At 32.9% G+C, this 19,493-nt stretch overlaps 2 protein-coding genes across 2 annotated transcripts in view; both read left to right on the top strand.

Moving 5' to 3' along the window:
* The window catches only part of LOC143423858 (protein krasavietz-like), a 210,011-nt gene that overhangs the window by 152,303 nt on the left and 38,215 nt on the right, over nucleotides 1-19,493 (top strand). The gene's annotated exons all lie outside the window — the stretch shown is intronic.
* On the top strand, nucleotides 2,236-5,753 carry LOC143423691 (uncharacterized). Its single transcript, XM_076895195.1, has 6 exons — nucleotides 2,236-2,612; nucleotides 3,023-3,473; nucleotides 3,733-4,172; nucleotides 4,620-4,715; nucleotides 4,873-5,002; nucleotides 5,125-5,753. The coding sequence occupies exons 1-6, from the start codon at nucleotides 2,276-2,278 to the stop codon at nucleotides 5,588-5,590; spliced, it is 1,920 nt and encodes a 639-aa protein (XP_076751310.1). The 5' UTR covers nucleotides 2,236-2,275; the 3' UTR covers nucleotides 5,591-5,753.

The raw sequence follows: 19,493 nt of genomic DNA on the forward strand, positions 1-19,493 counted from the left end.
TAAAAGCGTGAAAAAGGTTTCATTACTTCTGTCTCGAAATTACTAGCAGCAGAATGGCAAGTTGGCAGAATTATTTTAGAGGTTTTTGTATTCCTGAAAATAATTTAGATATAATTTATAAATTTACTAATTAAAAATACATAAATTCATTATTCTATTAATATATATTACCTATTCTCTTCTTCAACTTTTATAGCCCCTTCTGCATATGTATTACTAAAACAAAAAAATATGTATAGAAAATTACAAAACAATATAAAATATAATTTTAATTATTCTATTAGTATATATTACCTATTCTCTTCTTCAACTTTTACAGCCTCTTCTGCATATGTATTACTACAACAAAAGAGATATATATTATAGAACTATAAAATTGTATATAAAATTATAACAAAAAAATATGAAATACAATTTCACATACCTAGATAGTTCTCCTTTTTCTGTAGCTACATTTTGTTTTGCAATTACATTTGTATTATCTCTGAAAAGAATTTATTTATTAAATTAAATTGTGTCAAATAATTTAATCATTAAATGAAATTATGTCAAACTAACAATTATTATTAAACTTACTGTTGTTTAGTATCACGTCCCAATAATAGTGTTGGAACAGCATCTGGATGAAGGCTAGCTTTAACTTTATTAATTACATATATTTATATTATACTACTCAAAAGAAGCATGGCATCAAAAAATCATAAGGCATATTATAAGACATGTTATACCTGTCTTGTTCCTTTGGAAATTTAAAATAATGTTGCTTCACGTTGAATTGTTTTAAGCATCCCAGTATTGCACAATTTGACTTCTTTCTTATGTCACATTTTTTAATTATAAAATTAATGCAGCAACATCTGAAACAAAGCTAAGATCAAAGTGCTTCCAAAGAGAATATATAATTTAAAATATTTATATAAATTAACAATTTCCTTAAATTATTAATCAAAATACTTTTAGAAATTAACAACTATTTTAAATTGATTCTTTTTTGCTTCCTTTCCTTTTTCTCCTAAAATCTTCGAAATAGTTTGAACGTGCTTCAACGCTTTCAAGCAGCTTTCAACAGATATTGAATTCCCTCCAAATTCAGCTTCAGGTTTGGTTAGATATTCAATCGTCTTTTTGTTTGCTAAGAAAGAGAGAGAAAGAAAAACTAAAGAGCAAGTGAGGCAGAAGTTCAGATGGCACTGCGATTCGGTGCCCTGTTTCGCGCATGCGCATTAAATTTTGTAACAAAATCGGGCAAGTTGCGCTACTGTATACTGTGACCCTAGCCCGATTTTTACCACGGATGCAGTTCCAGCCGTTGCCATTGGCTCTCCATTCGTTGTGTTCTCTATGATATTATAACATATGTATTTTGTTTTTTATTTTTTTTTACTTTTGCTTTTTTCCCCTTATTTTTCAGTGTATTAGAAATAATACAACTATTATTTTTATTAAATTTAGATTAACTGGATGTGAAAATACGTCGAGGAGACATAGAAAGAGAGCCTAAAAGTAAAATGCGAGTGAAACAAAAGTTTAGGTGACGTTACGGGACAATCGTAATGATGTACCTGTTACTGAAATTACGTGACAACTTACTTATCTCGCACATGCGCAATCCATTTTGACCAACAGTAACATCAAAGACGCTGGCATAGAGTTGTCCTATTGTATGGAGCACAGTGAGGTTATATTGTAATTTTAATGATCACAGATGGCTCACTAAACAGTCGAAGCAAAACGATTACATACATACTTATCAATCGGCCATGGGTCTAAGTTTGTTTAGTGTCACACGTAACAACAGAATCAATGAGAATCAATATACGTATATTATTTACAAGTTATTTTCAAAGATACCCCAACATTATTAATAAACAGTTTTCGGTTCATTATAGAGTAACAACGGTACAAATATATTGTGAGAACTATATTGATAAGTAAGTATGTAACTTTGGAGGTTAGAAAAAGTTACAATTGACTTTTATAATGTAATTTAATTAAATTTGACTAAGTACATATTTGTTATCTTTCATTATCCGTATCAGTATTTCATTATCAATTGTATGTTCATTGTTATTAATTGCACCTATCTTTCATACCTTATCAATATGCTGTGATATGCAAAGACTATTTCCACCTTGTACTTATTTCCTTCATAAAATGTTCCAATGCTAAAATAGATTCTTCTGAACGTATGTTTTTGTGCTGTTATTGTTACATCAGTGTATTAAACTTTATTAAATTATGTTTGCAGATTGTAATAAATTTACACATTAAAAAAATGAAACGAGCACGTATAAAGGCTATGGTCACAGTTCCAGCCCGAAGAAAAGCAACACAAGATATACCTGTTACTGAAATTACTAATTTCACTCAACAGAATGAGAAGAATAAAAGTATATCTGATAATATCTGTACAACAACACAACAAAATGTAGAAAATGTTTTTCAGGAAAAACAAATACAAAATGATTTAGAGTTAGCAGAACAAATACAAGATGAATGCAAGGATATTGATCAACAAAGTAAGGAATGTCAAGTTAAATTTATGCAAAACTTCGAAGATCCAAAAAAAAATGCTGTACAGCCAGTAGAAAGTACAAACACAACAGAAATTAGTGAGTATAATGTGTTATTGTAACCTGTTCTGCATTCTCTGTGTTTATATTATGTAGATTGGGAAGATGTGTTGTATTGCTGCAAACAGCTAAAATATTATGAGAATGATTGGAATAAATGTTCTGTATTATTAGACTTAATTGTATATTAAGTCCTTTACATTTTTTCTGCTTCCTAACCTTCTAGCCTTTTTCATTTCTGTTTTATTGGTTCTCTATTCCTTGTTTTTCTGTTTCTTCTTAATCCTTCTAATAATACTATAAAATCTTTTTGTTTTACTAATTGAAATTAATATTTTCTCCTCATCCCTCCTCCCTTCCCCTTTTTTTACCTATTTTAGTAACCTTTTTCAAATTTAGCAGGTAACAAAAATAATGAAGAATAACAAAAACATTTCTTAATTTTTTAGATTTTCCCACAAAATTAACACAAAATCGCTGCAGTTTTGTGAAACCAGCACCAAAATTTGATTGTGACAGTAGTAGAATAAGAAGAAACAGTATACAAGGGTGTGGAATAAGTACAAATGAATTTGAAGATGATAAAAAAATGCCTTCTACCATTACTAATAATATAAGAAATGATTCAGTGCAATCAATGCAAAATACAAAAGATGTTGCTATTAATAATATCAAGAATAATTTAACGTCAAAAATAGGACAGAAGAGACGTATTTTAGTTTCAGAATCTGCAAGAAAACTAGCAGAGGCTAGAAGAGAATTTCATTTAAAGCATGAAAATAAAACTCCAGACAGAAGTAAACTTACAATGTACGATTTAATATATTATAATCCTATTACTAATCCCATGAAGAAGACTAAAGAATCTACAATGACAACAAGAAAATTACTGGAATGTCAGTAAGTAATTAAGTACTGTTACTGTAACATTAAAGACAAGACTGTCACAAGTGTATTGCTTCGAATTATTAAAGAAATTGTATGGATTCCTACTCTTTTAAAATGTTAAAGCAAATATTTAAAAAATATAAAAAAATGTTTCAAATTCTGTAGCATTTGATAATATCCAAATAAAAAGAAAAGATAACCTGATCCTTAAGAAAAAAATAATTGAAAATAATAGAAACTTCAAACAATAAACAAATATTGATTTTTGCAGATCAGAAGAACTTCAGGAAGATGAAGAAGAAGATGAAGATGATCCATCATCCGCAATGCCAGTACCTCAAGTGAAAGTTGGGCCAAATGGTGAATTAATAATAGATGAACAAAGTCTTATTATAGAACAAACTAATGCAAAGAAAAGTAGAGAAGTACTAGCAAAAGAAGCAATTATAGATGATGATAATAGTGGAAATGGATTTTATAAGCGGCGTAAAAAAAGTAAAGAATGGTCCAAATGGGAAACTTTAAAATTTTATAGAGCATTAAATACAGTTGGTACAGACTTTCTATTGATGCAAAGTCTTTTTCCAAATAGAACAAGACAAGAAATTAAATTGAAATTTAAAAAAGAAGAAAAAATAAATAGAAATTTGGTTGAAAAAGCACTTGCACACCATCAAGAGTTCAATACTGAAGTACTAGAACAATCAATAGGTAAATTTAATTTTAAATTACTTCACATCTCTTTATGTTTCTTTTTTAGAACAATGAAACTGAATTATATTATTTTATACAAGATATCTTTTAAAACATTGGATGAATGAATTACATAAAATAGATAAAGAACATGTAGGTAAAGAAGAATATAGCGAAGCTATCTATTGTGTCTTTATTTACAAATATATCCTGATCTTAATGTTATCAAACTGCGTGTACACTTATCATATATGGTATGCCAGAAGGATTAAATATGTCATTATTCAGTAATTATCAATTGAAAAATATTTGTAATGAAATTCTATGCAAGGGAACTCACTAGATAATTACATTTTGGTCTTTTTATCTATATTTACGTGTCACTGTTTTAAGATGAAATTTATATTATTAGTATGCAGTTCATCTATGGATTATAATGTACTATATTTATTTCCTCACTAACAGCTTCAGAAAGAGAGTATTTCAATGCACAAGAGAAACAGAAACAGCAAAGAACTAAAGAAAAGAAACGTACAAAATCAAGTAAAAAGCGAAAATGCAGTAAGTTAGAAAATAAATATGAATACTGGATTTTCACTGCACTTAAAAAAAAAGATATTTTAAATATTTTTAACTAATTTTACTAACATATATCTATCAACTTATATACTGCATTATGTCTAATAAATTTAACATTTGTTTATTAATTAATTTTTAGGAATTGTGGCATCCAGTATTGCAGAAATGGATGCATCTGATAAAGAAGAGGAAGAACAAGAGGAAAGGGAAGAATATGATTTAATAGAATATGAAAAAGATACAGAAAAAATGATGGATGTCAACAAATTGTAAGTAAAATAAAATTTAAAAGTGTAAAAAAATGAGTTTTTTAAACATTAAAAGAAAAGTTTCATTAACTGCAACAAATGATGCTGAACCATTAAGTAAGTTCGTGTAACAATTTTCATAGTGATGCGGAAGTTTATCGCGTGAGACCAACAAGATCTGGAAGATTACCAAAAATAAGAAAATTGCAAGGACCAGATATAAATACGCTTGATAGTGAAAGATTAAATGATTGTCTCGATGATCATGAAATTGCAGTTTCACCAGATGATAATTCGAAAACTACAGAAAGTATAACTATCGGCAGTAGTACCAATCCTGATTCGGAAACTCATCACCCAAATTCCCTTAAAACAGTTATACCAAATATTGGTAGTGTAGAACCAGGATCCTTAGTTATTCTATCAAAGGAATCTTTGGAGGAACCTGGTAAAAGTGTCTTGCAAGTTTACATGATTAGTTCGGACGTTAATTCTCAAAGTCTTGAAAAATCCAACATCACACCTATGAATATATCACCAGAACTCTTAGCAACTGTAACTGCTAAACTGTCCGATGCTGAGTCAGTTGCAGTAAAAGAGTTTGAATAGTTTATTAAAATTGACTACTTAACTTAGTGTACATTGTGATTAACTGATCTGTATATCTTTATCATCTAAAATAACTTTGGTATTTTTGAAAGTAGACTGAAATGCTTTAATAAAATTAAATTAGCTTTATAGAAGGAATTCCTTTAAAAGAAATATTTTTACGCTTCAAAAACATCAACGTTTTTTTTCATAATATAATTAATTTACTTGTTTTATATAACACTATAAATAATATAATACACAGGCAAAAAAATTTTGATCACCTACATTCTTTGACTTAAACATGGAAAATTGCATTTTTACAAATTTTAACTTTTCTGAAAATTAAAAATGTTTTACGTTATTTGCTCATATAAAATAGCATAAAATGTATGATGCTAGAGTCGCTTGCATTATTTCTTGTTAGTGTAGTAAGTGTTCAAAGCTATTACCGTAAATGTAAATATGTAACGCCCCAGAAATATAATCAATGTAAAGGAAGGTGTTATTTGGAGCTTTTGGTTTCACGCCTATCAATATGATTTCAGTGCTTGGATTTATGGCACTAAAAAAGTATGAGAGATGTAAATGTCGAAAAATACAGATGCATTTTATCCTAAAACCCTAACTAAACTTATCAATAGGATTGCAGGTGATATTCTCTATATTATATACATATATGAGGCGAAAAAATGTATTCAAGTACATATATACAAAAATAAGAATACAAGCGAAAATTTACGAAAATCAGAGAATTTTTATAGAGTTCTGTTATAAACATTTATGTACATCCAATAAACTTCAAATATTATAGAAAAGATGGAAAGTTCAGTAAATCTTTTTTTTTTATTCAAATTATTAAGAGAAAAATATAAAAAGATAAAAATATGATGTAACAAAAGTGTACGTATAGTTTAAGCAAATCATATAAATTATAAAAATACAAAGGACCCTATTCAAAAACCATATGTTTTCGCTCCCAACCAATTTTCTTTAAACTTTGCATATTTGTAGATCTATTGTGTCACCAATTGTCAGTGTCTCCATCTGTCGGGCTCTTTAATGGGGGGGGGGGGGGGGGGGGGGGGGGGGGGGGGGTGTCAAAGTATACATTTAACGAAATCTTTCGGAGGCTATTATTTTCGACTGAAAAAAGTTATCGACCTGAATTTTATGTCAAAAAATCACAAAAAAATTAAGCTTTCGAAAGCTATATCATTTTTTCTTTTTTCAGAATTTTTAAGTCATTTTTTATGCATATCTCTAGTTTCTGGATTAGTGAAAAATCGAGAAAAATTGCTATACCAAAAAAAAAAATTTCCCCAGATTTTAACGAAAAATTCAGTATAGGAAGCTCATTTTATGCTCTTTAAATGGTATAAATCTTACCCTGGGGAAACTTCTTGTTTAAAAGTTATAACATAAAATTCGTGTCGATGCCCAACCCAGACAACACAAGATAAGATCACAGTATACAGTAGCGTAACTTGCCCGATTTTGTTACAAAATTTAATGCGCATGCGCGAAACAGGGCACCGAATCGCAGTGCCATCTGAACTTCTGCCTCACTTGCTCTTTAGTTTTTCTTTCTCTCTCTTTCTTAGCAAACAAAAAGACGATTGAATATCTAACCAAACCTGAAGCTGAATTTGGAGGGAATTCAATATCTGTTGAAAGCTGCTTGAAAGCGTTGAAGCACGTTCAAACTATTTCGAAGATTTTAGGAGAAAAAGGAAAGGAAGCAAAAAAGAATCAATTTAAAATAGTTGTTAATTTCTAAAAGTATTTTGATTAATAATTTAAGGAAATTGTTAATTTATATAAATATTTTAAATTATATATTCTCTTTGGAAGCACTTTGATCTTAGCTTTGTTTCAGATGTTGCTGCATTAATTTTATAATTAAAAAATGTGACATAAGAAAGAAGTCAAATTGTGCAATACTGGGATGCTTAAAACAATTCAACGTGAAGCAACATTATTTTAAATTTCCAAAGGAACAAGACAGGTATAACATGTCTTATAATATGCCTTATGATTTTTTGATGCCATGCTTCTTTTGAGTAGTATAATATAAATATATGTAATATATAAATTAATATGTTATTGATAAAACTAATACAATTTTATATTACAGATGGTTGAAATGGGTAGATGCATGTAAAAGATATGATCTATTATCTAAAGGTCCACAATATTCATTTAACAATATTCGTCTGTGCCATTTACATTTTGTGGAAAAATTATTCAGAATTAATAAAGTTAAAGCTAGCCTTCATCCAGATGCTGTTCCAACACTATTATTGGGACGTGATACTAAACAACAGTAAGTTTAATAATAATTGTTAGTTTGACATAATTTCATTTAATGATTAAATTATTTGACACAATTTAATTTAATAAATAAATTCTTTTCAGAGATAATACAAATGTAATTGCAAAACAAAATGTAGCTACAGAAAAAGGAGAACTATCTAGGTATGTGAAATTGTATTTCATATTTTTTTGTTATAATTTTATATACAATTTTATAGTTCTATAATATATATCTCTTTTGTTGTAGTAATACATATGCAGAAGAGGCTGTAAAAGTTGAAGAAGAGAATAGGTAATATATACTAATAGAATAATTAAAATTATATTTTATATTGTTTTGTAATTTTCTATACATATTTTTTTGTTTTAGTAATACATATGCAGAAGGGGCTATAAAAGTTGAAGAAGAGAATAGGTAATATATATTAATAGAATAATGAATTTATGTATTTTTAATTAGTAAATTTATAAATTATATCTAAATTATTTTCAGGAATACAAAAACCTCTAAAATAATTCTGCCAACTTGCCATTCTGCTGCTAGTAATTTCGAGACAGAAGTAATGAAACCTTTTTCACGCTTTTATTGACTTTCTTTTCTTTGATTTGTATCGAGGTGGATCGAGTAGCTAAGATATAAATCAATCAAAAGATTGTACAATGAAAGTATATGCAATTTTATTTTTTGTTTTTTGTCTCCTCTTTTGGTTTGTATTGAGGTGGATCGAGTAGCTGAAATATGAAACAAGAAAGGAGTTGGAAGAAATGAAAAATAGGTTGCAATTTTTATTAAAAATATGATATCTTCGTTTTTTTCATTAATGAAACCTTTACTTTTAAGATATTATATGTTTGTTACCGATATATTTGTATACATAGGTATTAAGTATATATAAAATAACTTTAAAATAAATTTTAAAATAAAATATACAATGTATAATATATTTTTTGTATTTTTCATTATATTTTTTCTTGTTTATCTTGTATAATATTTATGTTCTTACATTTTTATAGTTATAGTAACATGTGTATTTTATATTTTTTCGATTTTTGCTTTCTTTCCTTGTTTTTCAGTGTATTAGAAATAATACATTTATTATTTTTATTAAATTTTGATTAACTAAACGTAAAAATAAGTTGGGCAGATAGAGAGTAAAAAAATGCAAGTGAGATTGAAATCCAGGTGGCACTGCGATTTGGTTGCTTCTGTCGCGCATGCGTACTCAATTTTATGGTACACCGACATCAAAGGTGCCGACAGAGAGTTTCGCTACTGTATACTGTGCAAGGGTAATGCTCGTCCCCAGCTTCCACAACGGCACAATTGTGCCGTTATATAGTAGTATTAATACCAGTATTGAAAGCGTGTCAGGACTATCGTACTAACATCGTAATATGCGCTAACTCAATACGGCGATTTTTTCCGCAAAGTCGTTAATTACTTTTTCGTAAGAATGTATACACTTATTTTATAAATATTTTTTTTTAACTCATCGTTAAAAATTCATGCAACAGAGGGTTATATTACTTTTAGTAATTTCTACAAACGATAAAACCATGTACCACAAGAATATATGTACCAAAGAAAGAGAAATAATTACGTTCAATATTTCCACCTGCAAATAGTGATACGCTAGTAAAGTAAACGTAACTTAATTAGTTCAACATTTTATAAGTAAATGTATCATTTATTACATTTCTTTAAACAATATGCTGTCATCGTATTTAATACTCTCTATTGGCATGAATTTTCCTGACGAATTGAAAAAATATATATGGCTCTCTCAGTAACTATAAATGTTGGCAAAGAACTACCAAAACGTCTGTCAGTACTCGTATGCGGATATCTAAACTCTGACGTATTTAATTTGTACGGATAACAGGTGGTTCCCCATTATCAAATGTGACGCTTACGCCAATGCAAAAAAAATTTTTGAATGGAACGATGACATGCGTGTCACGCTGGTGCTGGCGCAGTGTCATCCGCACGCGTGCTACGCTGGTGACTAGAACGTGCTGCCACTGCGTGCCTGCATTTTAGCTAACAAGTGCGGACGTAGATGACTACGGATCTGCTGACACTCCTCGGAAGTGTCGCTACAGTGTATGGTGTCGCCACCATCTTATCATTATTCATATGTATATATATATATATATATATATATATATATATATATATATTTCTATAATTTAATTCAATATTGCTGTCTATTAATATTAAATTATTATATAAATTTTTAAAATTATATTTAGAGGGGATATTTAATCGATTAGCTGTTAAATTATGTATTAAGTGCAAATAGGTGATAGTTTTAAATTTATTATTAGTTAAATTATTTAAATTATATAATATTAATGACATATTATATAAATTAATATTTAAAATAATTTAAGTAATATGTAATAATTAATATAGAATATTATAAATATTGATAAAAGTTAATAATAGAAATAAATTTTATTAAAGATAAAATTAGTGGTAGCAATAGCGGTTGAACTACTTTTTGCAATTAATTTTTTGTAATATGATTAAAATTTAATTATATATTAGTAATTAAACAAATTAATTTAAGGTGAAATAATGAATTAATTTAAAATATAAAGTTATTTTTCCAAATTAGTGTGGCGTCTACGATTCCGCGTATTTCCAGCTATAAATGTTCGAGTTAAATAACAATGCGTTCCCACGACTCAGCGTAGGTCTGGTCACTGTGGGTTAGCGCTTGGCGACCAGGCCCGCGCGTTTCCCAATCCCGACATCCGTCTGGTTTATGTCCATCATTCAGGCCAAGCAATTGTGTTCCTCAAGAGTTCGTCGCGACTGAGCATTAACCAGTTATGTACGGCAGATCCTTGACTCCGGTATAAACCGGAGATAAATAATTATGACCAATTTCCGTCCCTTGCGTTTTTATGGAAAGCGTTCGCTTTCCACGTTCGCGCATCCATCCTTTTCATTCTTGGCTTTTCCATCCTTTTCTGTACTCATTTTTAAGGGGTGACATTTTCGCCCACGTAGCAGTTCGTTTAAAACACCCAGTTCGGCTAGAACGGTTCGTCTAGAATACAGTTTGGCTAGAGCAGTTCGTTTAGAACAACCTTCCCATTCGTTGAGAATTGTGAATTCGATTAGAGTTTTAGAAGAGTCGCGTAGCGACGTGAAGGAATCGTGGTCATAGCACCGCTCCCGCGATAAAGAACATTTTGTAACACATACACCACTATTGTTACTGTTTTTTGTTCTATTAATTGTTATATTAAAATTGAGAGCGAAAGGTCAAGTAATATCTTTCCTCCCGTACGCCTCAATTATTGGTGACCCCGACATGACTACCGGACGTGTAGTGCGGTAGAGATCCGTCGTAACATAAAGCAATAGTGCAGAACGAGTTTTGGTGCGATGTATAATACCATCATGGCTACACTATCTTACGCCGGTGTCTCCGTATCTCCGTCGCAGGAGCAGAAGACCCGGCGCCTCCTGGAGCACGAGGAAATGGTAGCGCTAACGCTCCGGTCCACGAGTGCATCAGCCAGCTGACAGAAGAAATCGCGACCCTCCGCAGAGAAGTGAACCGAGGTAGACCTTCGTGACGTGACGGTGACCGAGAAAGATCACCCCGACGTGCACGATTCAGTTCGGGTTTCCGACGACGTCTTAAGGTACGAGGTGGCAAGGGTACCTATCACTGGAAATTCGGCTTGTAGACCCATCGATGCGCCCCGCCATGCAACTGGCACTCTACGGGAAACGACATGGGCAGTCGTTAATGACGGCGGACGACGGTGGCCCGACGAATCGCCGTCTATTTGTAGCCGATTACGCGACGAAAACGCAATTTTTGGTCGACACAGGCGCCGACCTTTGTGTAATCCCGAAAGCGATGGTTCGTGGCAATCGGGAGAAGTCGCAGTATATGCTCTACGCGGCGAACAGGACGGAGATCCCTACATACGAGACGGTAACGATAACATTAGACCGCGGGCTACGCCGCACATTTACCTGACGCTTTGTGATAGCCGAGGTGAGGAAATCCATAATCGGTGTGGACTTTCTCTACCATTATGGGTTGCTAGGGGATGTGCGAAATCGTCGTCTGTTGGATCAGACAACGTTAATTTCCGGGTGGACTACGAAGCAGGTCTCGTCGACCCTGAGCACCAAAACCGTGCATGGCGGTTCGATGTTCCATGAGGTGCTGTAAAAATTCCCGGAGATAACTCGGCCAGAGGGATCACCATCGCAAGTCTCGCACTCAACGGTGCATTACATCCGCACGACACCGGGGCCGCCAGTGACTAGCAAACCCCGCCGACTCGCACCCGATCGGCTGAAGGGGGTGAAAAAGGAGTTCGAGACCATGATGCAGTTAGGCATTGTTCGACCGTCGGAGAGCAGTTGGTCTTCTTCCTTGCACATGGTACCGAAGAAGGGAGAGGACGAATGGAGACCCTGTGGCGATTACAGGGGTCTCAACGCACGGATGCTGCCCGACAGGTACTAGGTGCGGCATATTGAGGATTTTGCGCAGGCATTCCATGGTAAGATAATATTTTCTACCATCGATTTAGTGCGCGCGTATAATCAGACTCCCGTTGCCGCTGAAGACGTGCATAAGACCGCGATAACGACACCGTTCGGACTGTTCGAGTTTCCGTTCATGTCGTTCGGATTACGCAACACGGCACAGACCTTCCAACGATTCATCGACGAGGTGTTACGCGGTTTGGATTTCTGCTACGTGTACATCAATGACATCCTCGTCGCCTCGTCGTCCGAAGAGGAGCACCGACAACACCTGGAGGAGCTGTATAAGCGATTAAAACAGTACAGCGTGGTGGTTAACCCGTCGAAATGCCATCTTGGGAAATCCGAGGTAAAGTTTTTTGCCTACCTTATTAACGGTGAAGATTCTCGGCCATTGGAAGACGAGGTGGAGGCAATCGCGAGGTATCCGCAGCCTACCACAGCGAAGCAACTACGGCTGTTCCTAGGTCTGTTAAACTTTTACAGAAGGTTTATTCCTATGGCCGCACAGGTGCAAGCGCCCCTAAACGACCTGCTACATGATAGCGTCAAGGGTCGGACGCCGGTTAACTGGACCCCCGAGGCAGCCGCAGCTTTTGAAGAGTGCAAGCGAGGCCCTGCACAAGCCGCGCTGTTAGCTCATCCGAAGGCGGACGCGCCTCTGTCGCTGACATGCGACGCTTCTGATTTCACCGTTGGGAAGGTCCTCCAACAACACAACGGCGACCATTGGGAGCCGCTAGCCTTCTTCTTGAAGAAACTCAGCCCCACCGAGAAGAACTACGGGTCCTACGACCAAGAGCTGCTGGCGAATGAGCTGGCCATCAAACATTTCCGCCACATCACGTTCGCGTTCAAACAGAAGTCAGAGAAGTGTACGTCCTGGCAATTCCGCTACCTGGACTTTATAAGCCAGTTCACGACGGACATACGCCATATCGTCGGAAAGGATAACATCGTCGCCGATGCCCTGTCCAGGATCGAAACGCTGGAAGAAACGCTGAATTATGACTCGCTAGCGCAATCGCAGAGCAGCGATGAAGAGCTGCAAGCATATTTGCGCAATCACACCGGGACCACGCTCCGCCTGAAGAAGGTGACGCTACCAGGGACGAACACCAGCGTCTACTGCGACACGTCGACGGACACTATGAGGCCTTATATCACCGGACCATTCCGACGAGTGGCCTTCAACGCCGTCCACCGCCTAGCGCATTCCGGGATCAACGCAACGGCCAAACTCGTAACCGCACGTTACCTTTGGCCGTCTATCAAGAAAGACTGCGGAGAGTGGGCTCGGAGTTGCCTGGATAGTCAACGGTGCAAGATCACGCGACACGTGCAAGCACCTCCACTAGAAAAATTTATTAAAAATGTAGGATTAGATCCCCCATTATAAAACTAAAATTAAATATTGATGATTAAATGTAAAACATTAAACTGTTAAATTTGGTGGCTATATATTTTTATTAGAGAAGTTTGTATATTAATTTGATAATGCACGATAGGAGTTACTTACATTATTTTTGTGTATTGTTTTAAGATTGTAATTAGATATTATGGTTAAGAAATTTTATAAATTATAATTCATATTAAAATATAGAATGTTTAAGATGACTATGAGTTTTAATTAATGAAATTATTGAATAGTTATTGTTAATAATAATTTGAAATTAAATGTAAAAGTAAATTTCTTAAAAATTGTTAAGATTGAAATTAATTTTATTTGGCGTATAAATTGCCGGTCAATTTCATTCTAAGTGAAATAAGTCGTAACATAGTAAACATATTGGAAAATGTATTTGGAATTTAAGATTTTAGTTTAAGTATTAAAATATTTCATTTGGAAAGTTTTGAGATAGTTGAAAATTCTAATTATTTTTAAAAATATTATTATAATAATAAATACAATTTTATAAAAATGTTATACTTTAGTATTTATTAAGTATAAATAAATAAATTTATATAGATAGTAATGTGAATGAATTAAATAAGATGTTGAAGGTATAATTATTTTTGTACCTTTTGTATCAGGGATAATTAATATAAATTTAATTAATTTAAATACCTTGAAAATAAAAGAGTTAATTATATATAACATTTTTTGTTGAATTAAAATTATAAATATATAATTAGAGGTTAAATGCTATTCAATTTTTTCGATATATAGTTTACTATTAAATGAATTTAATTCAGATAAACATAAATGTATTTATTAATAAATTAAATTCTTAGTAAGTTACATTTATTAATAATTTATGGGGTAAACTATAGATTAACATATATAATTAATATAATGAATGTAATAATAATATGACCATAAAATTTGATATTATAAACAAATATTTTATAATTTAATTAATAATGTTAAGAATTTAAATAATTAATATAAACTTTTAATAAAAATATATTAAAAATATAAATAATAATATATAATTAAATATTAACATATTAATTTTATTTAATATGATATAATGATTAAATTAGTAATATAAATAATATTATATATTGTAACGAGGTTCCGGCGTATCCTTGCCCGGCGAGCTCGGAGAGGAATTAAATACGTGAATACAGGGTTACATATTGGTTAAAATGAATATAATATTGATTAACACGGATTTTAATATAACTCGATCTCTCACTACGAGATACTCGCCTACGTACAAGTTGGTTATGTTCGCGGGCATAAATTAGCCGGCTTAATGACAGAACTTGGAAGCTGCAAGGTAACTCAAAACGCTAGGGCGCCAGCTACACGGATTGTCAATTGTGAAATTGTCTGGCCGAACCTCAAAAATGATGATTCTCTTAAAATCCCACTAAATACAGAGCACTACTTTTTTTTATGAATATCGGCTTTGGAAATTCTTTGAGCTGGTTGATCTTTTATGACTGCTTGCGTTCCACATTATTGTAAACAATTCATTTTTCATCACCAGTTATGATTCGCTTCAAAAATGAATAATTTTCTTGATGTTTGAGAAGCAAATCACAGATGTCAATTCGACGGAGCAAATCTCGTTCTTTAAGAGCGCGAGGTACCCATATATCGAGCTTTGAAATGTAACCTTATCGTTTCATGTGGTCATGAACGATTAAATTCGACAAATTTAATCTCTTAGCAACATCTTTCGTCGTGATTCGGCGGTTTGCTTCAATCAATGCCATTATTTCACGTTTACTTGATATAAAAGTTTTAATTGCTATATCATCAGTTGTTCATATGGGTTTATTATTAATGGGAATATTTATAAATATAAAATTAAATTATATTGGTAGATATTTAATAATAATTTCTTATGGTTTTAGATCATCAGGTTTATTTTTTTTAGTAAATGTTATTTGTAAAGAGACTAATAGTCGTCTACTATTAAAGGTATTGTGGAGGAGGTTGGTTATTTGAATGATCGGACTAAGTCGTAGGTTGTTCACTTTTCTCTTTATTCTGGAGCGACTGCACTCGGCAAGTTCTCGAGATCAACTGTGTCTTTTTTGGTTCTCTCGTGTGCAGCCGCGTTTGTACAAATCTTTCCGTTGCATGATTCACAAAGCACAATGAAGCACAAGTCGGTGCTTCGACCTTAGCCAATCATGTATTTGTTTATTTAGGTGCCGCCTGTTCTTGCGCCCTTAGCGCGTTTGCTTGGAAGGGCAGCAGCAGGTATAGTGGGGGCATTTTGTTATTTTAACATTTGGCAATGTAGCGGGGTTTCCGCTGGGTCTGGTTCCTCTCACGTCAAGGGTGTAGCCTCTTGACCGTAGGCCTAGACCCTTTTTGGAAACCCTCGGTTTATGGAGTCCGCGTGTGTTACTGAGGTCGTCGACTACGATTTACAAATAACATGTGGAGAAAGTTCGCTAAGGACGTCTTCTCAAAAGTAACTTATTTGTGCGCATACCATAAATCGTTCTAGCTGCTTGTAGCGAAAAAGGTCTTCTATTATACCTCGATGCTAGCCGCTACAGTATGTTCAACTAATATAGCAGCTCCTATTTAATTTAAATTTTAGTTAGTGAAATTATCTTAATTTTAGGTCAATTATATGGTTAATATATATATATATATATATATAGTTTTAAGTACATATTGTATTTTTAGATTTTTATATTCATTATATTAATATTTATTTGTTCAATATGGAACAAATATATAATGATTTAATTAGAGAATATTTTATTGTTTTGATGCATTGAATTTCTTTGAATTTATTTATTTTAAACTTAGAAATTTTAATTTATTTAAATAGTTTGAAATAAAATATTGAATTGTGATTTCAATGATGTTAAATAACATTAGATTATTTTAAAAATAATAGTTTTTGGAGTTATTTTATATTTTTTGGAGTAATTTTAATATTATTATCTTTATATTATTCAGGATGGGGCAGTAACCTCAGATATCTTCGAAACTATAAGCTTCACAGAAATTTTTGCTGATATAAAATTGCACAGTACATAGGGACCCATCCGTTGGCGAAAATAATTTTTTTGTAAGTGGAAGTACGTCGGACATTTAAAAGTCACCTTTATTTTTCTAAATGGATCGGTATGTTTTTGCTTCCGTATTACGATAGAGCATCTTAAAACCAGTTCAACGACCTGTAACATGAAGCCATTGAAGGGCATAGAAAGTAGAAAAAGGCGATAATACTTATGGTTTTGGTAGTCTTTTGTGCCCGAAGCGGGCGGAAAGACACATGCACAGACCTGGGACCTTCGAAATCCGAAGACTGACATACATTCTCTTGTTTCCAACATTCGCATTTACATACATACATACTCCTAGGAAAATTCTCGAATATATTAATTATTTGAGACACGTACACACATATTCTTAAGAATTGTCTCAAATATTGATCTTTCGAGAATATTCCTCATTTCGCAATTACATCTTAAACTTTCACGCATACTAAGTCACACTCAAGAAAATCAATAACTCGTTACACGTTATTTTTATTTCAAACTCCGATACTATAGTATATTTTCCAGTATAAAGTAATTTGAAATAGAAATTTAGCAGTAGCAATAATAATAATAATAATAAATAACTTAATAATAAGTTACTTACTTAAATTTTTAGACTATTTTTGGTTCTTTCTATTTACTAACGAAGAATAAATATTCGTTAGTAAACCTTAAAATCGTGTCGTTGCAACACGTTAATTTAACTTTGTGTGTGTTAGTGAAGATATGAAATCTTCGGTTGCTTTGGACTTTTAGGCTTTTCCTTTAATTGTATCGGTGATATGATATTTATTCTACTTGGAAATTTGAAATTTCACAACAGCGTTAAGGCCTGTAGCAGGCAGAATGAGACACACTATAATGCGCATGAGAATTTTACGTGTCCGAAACATAGCGTAGCGAGTAATAAACCCAAGGATCACAGAATGAAGTTATAAACTATCGATCTGTTTACATGGAAATTTTAACGAGAATAAGCTTGTTAGCTTGTATTATTGTTACAGTTAAATTGTATTTAAAAAAAAACTTTGACAAAAGTCACGAGGACAGACGAAACGAGTAATAGATTTAGATTTTATTCTTTGAAATAACTAATAGATGCGTGCATGCTTGGATAAGTAACAGAAGCATTAAACAAATGGGTTATAAAATAGGTTATACATGCGATTCGTGTGTAATTCAGATTACGATATTAGAAGTAGTTCGTCGTAAAGAAAGTGGATTATATCCTGCGTTTGTTTGCAGGCCGTAGCGTAGACATGCGAAGCCAACCGAGTAGAATACAGACGTTATATATGTAGCGTGACAAGTAGCATAGATTGGCGTAGTCGAACAAATAGCATCGTCATCCTTTATAGTAAAGTGGGAACACTCTTTAAGCAGTGTGATTGCTAATTTACATCTTTTCTAAAACACTCTTTTATGGTAATTACACGAATTTTATATTTGTCTCTGGTTTAATTTGAAGCGGCGTTGCTTCGGTTTGCTGTAAAGATGGAGGAAAGAAGGAAGGAAAAGAGAGGGGAAGAACGTTTCGTCCTGGGCCTGCTGGTGGACTCGTCAGTAAGGCTACCTAGTAGGCCCTGCCTTAGACGCTGGGATATTAGGGACAGGTCAGAACTTCTATATATTGGAAAGGATGGGTCATCGAGTACTTTCAGGAAAGTGTAAACAGTGCTGTCCCTCTAGTGGCGAGTGCCGCCACAAATTTCATTTCATCATTGTAAAATTGTAAATTCTGCTCCACGCAAGATTCATTTCAATTATTTTCATTTACAGAAATTCGAACTTCAGCTTTCTTCATAATTTCAGCGATATTAATAATTTTCCTTTTCTGTAATTAAATGCCATTAAAACGATCTTTTCAAACTTGTTTCAGCTATAGATCATATTATTACCAGAACGATCAACTTTTACCTTGATCGACTATAATCCACCTATTTTTTAAGCATGAAATATTTATTTTTTGTATATTTCTCGAATTTTACGTTTTTCTTACTTATTTTACGTAACCTTTCAAGTTAAGGAAAATATAATATTTATTGCTAGAGCATGTAACTGTATAAAAAGCTTCATGTTTTGTCAGAGTACATTACAATCTCTCATTTCTCTACTACATACATGGTTTAGCATCCTTTTAGATCAAGGATTTCCATTGTCCTTCTTTATGAGGGATGCACTCCTCAAACAGCCTTAATTATGCCTCGTCTGAAAGCCAAAAATGTTCCAAAGATATTTCAATATTTTCTCTTCTTCCCTCCTCATCTTCGCACTTTCATAGAATTAACCCTTTGCGCTCAATTGCCGGATGTCAAATCTAGGTATCAAACCGTTCTCGGGATCGCTGAATCTAAATCTGGAATCGTCTGCGTTATGCGGATTAAGAGAGTGGAATTATGAAGGGGAAAATGTAAAACCTCGTGAAACAAGCCAAGTTTCAATTTCTTATGTGCTATTAATATTAAAAGATATGATGTCTGATATTGTTACTGTTCCTAAAATCTGTTTCTAACATGCCCAAAAATCTGTTTTGAACGTGTCGACGTAATCTCCGAAATTAGCAGAGATAGTGATTTTGTATATTCGCGCGTTTAAATTTCCCATCCAATGACGTAA

The sequence above is a fragment of the Xylocopa sonorina genome, chromosome 5 (genome assembly GCF_050948175.1).
Source record: "Xylocopa sonorina isolate GNS202 chromosome 5, iyXylSono1_principal, whole genome shotgun sequence".
In the NCBI taxonomy this organism is placed as follows: domain Eukaryota; kingdom Metazoa; phylum Arthropoda; class Insecta; order Hymenoptera; family Apidae; genus Xylocopa; species Xylocopa sonorina.

Coding starts and splice junctions, on each gene's coding strand:
- LOC143423691 (XM_076895195.1), top strand. CDS start 2,276: ATGAAACGAGCACGTATAAAGGCTATGGTCACAGTTCCAGCCCGAAGA. Junction 3,474..3,732: donor AGAAAATTACTGGAATGTCA/GTAAGTAATTAA, acceptor TGATTTTTGCAG/ATCAGAAGAACTTCAGGAAG. Junction 4,173..4,619: donor AGTACTAGAACAATCAATAG/GTAAATTTAATT, acceptor CCTCACTAACAG/CTTCAGAAAGAGAGTATTTC.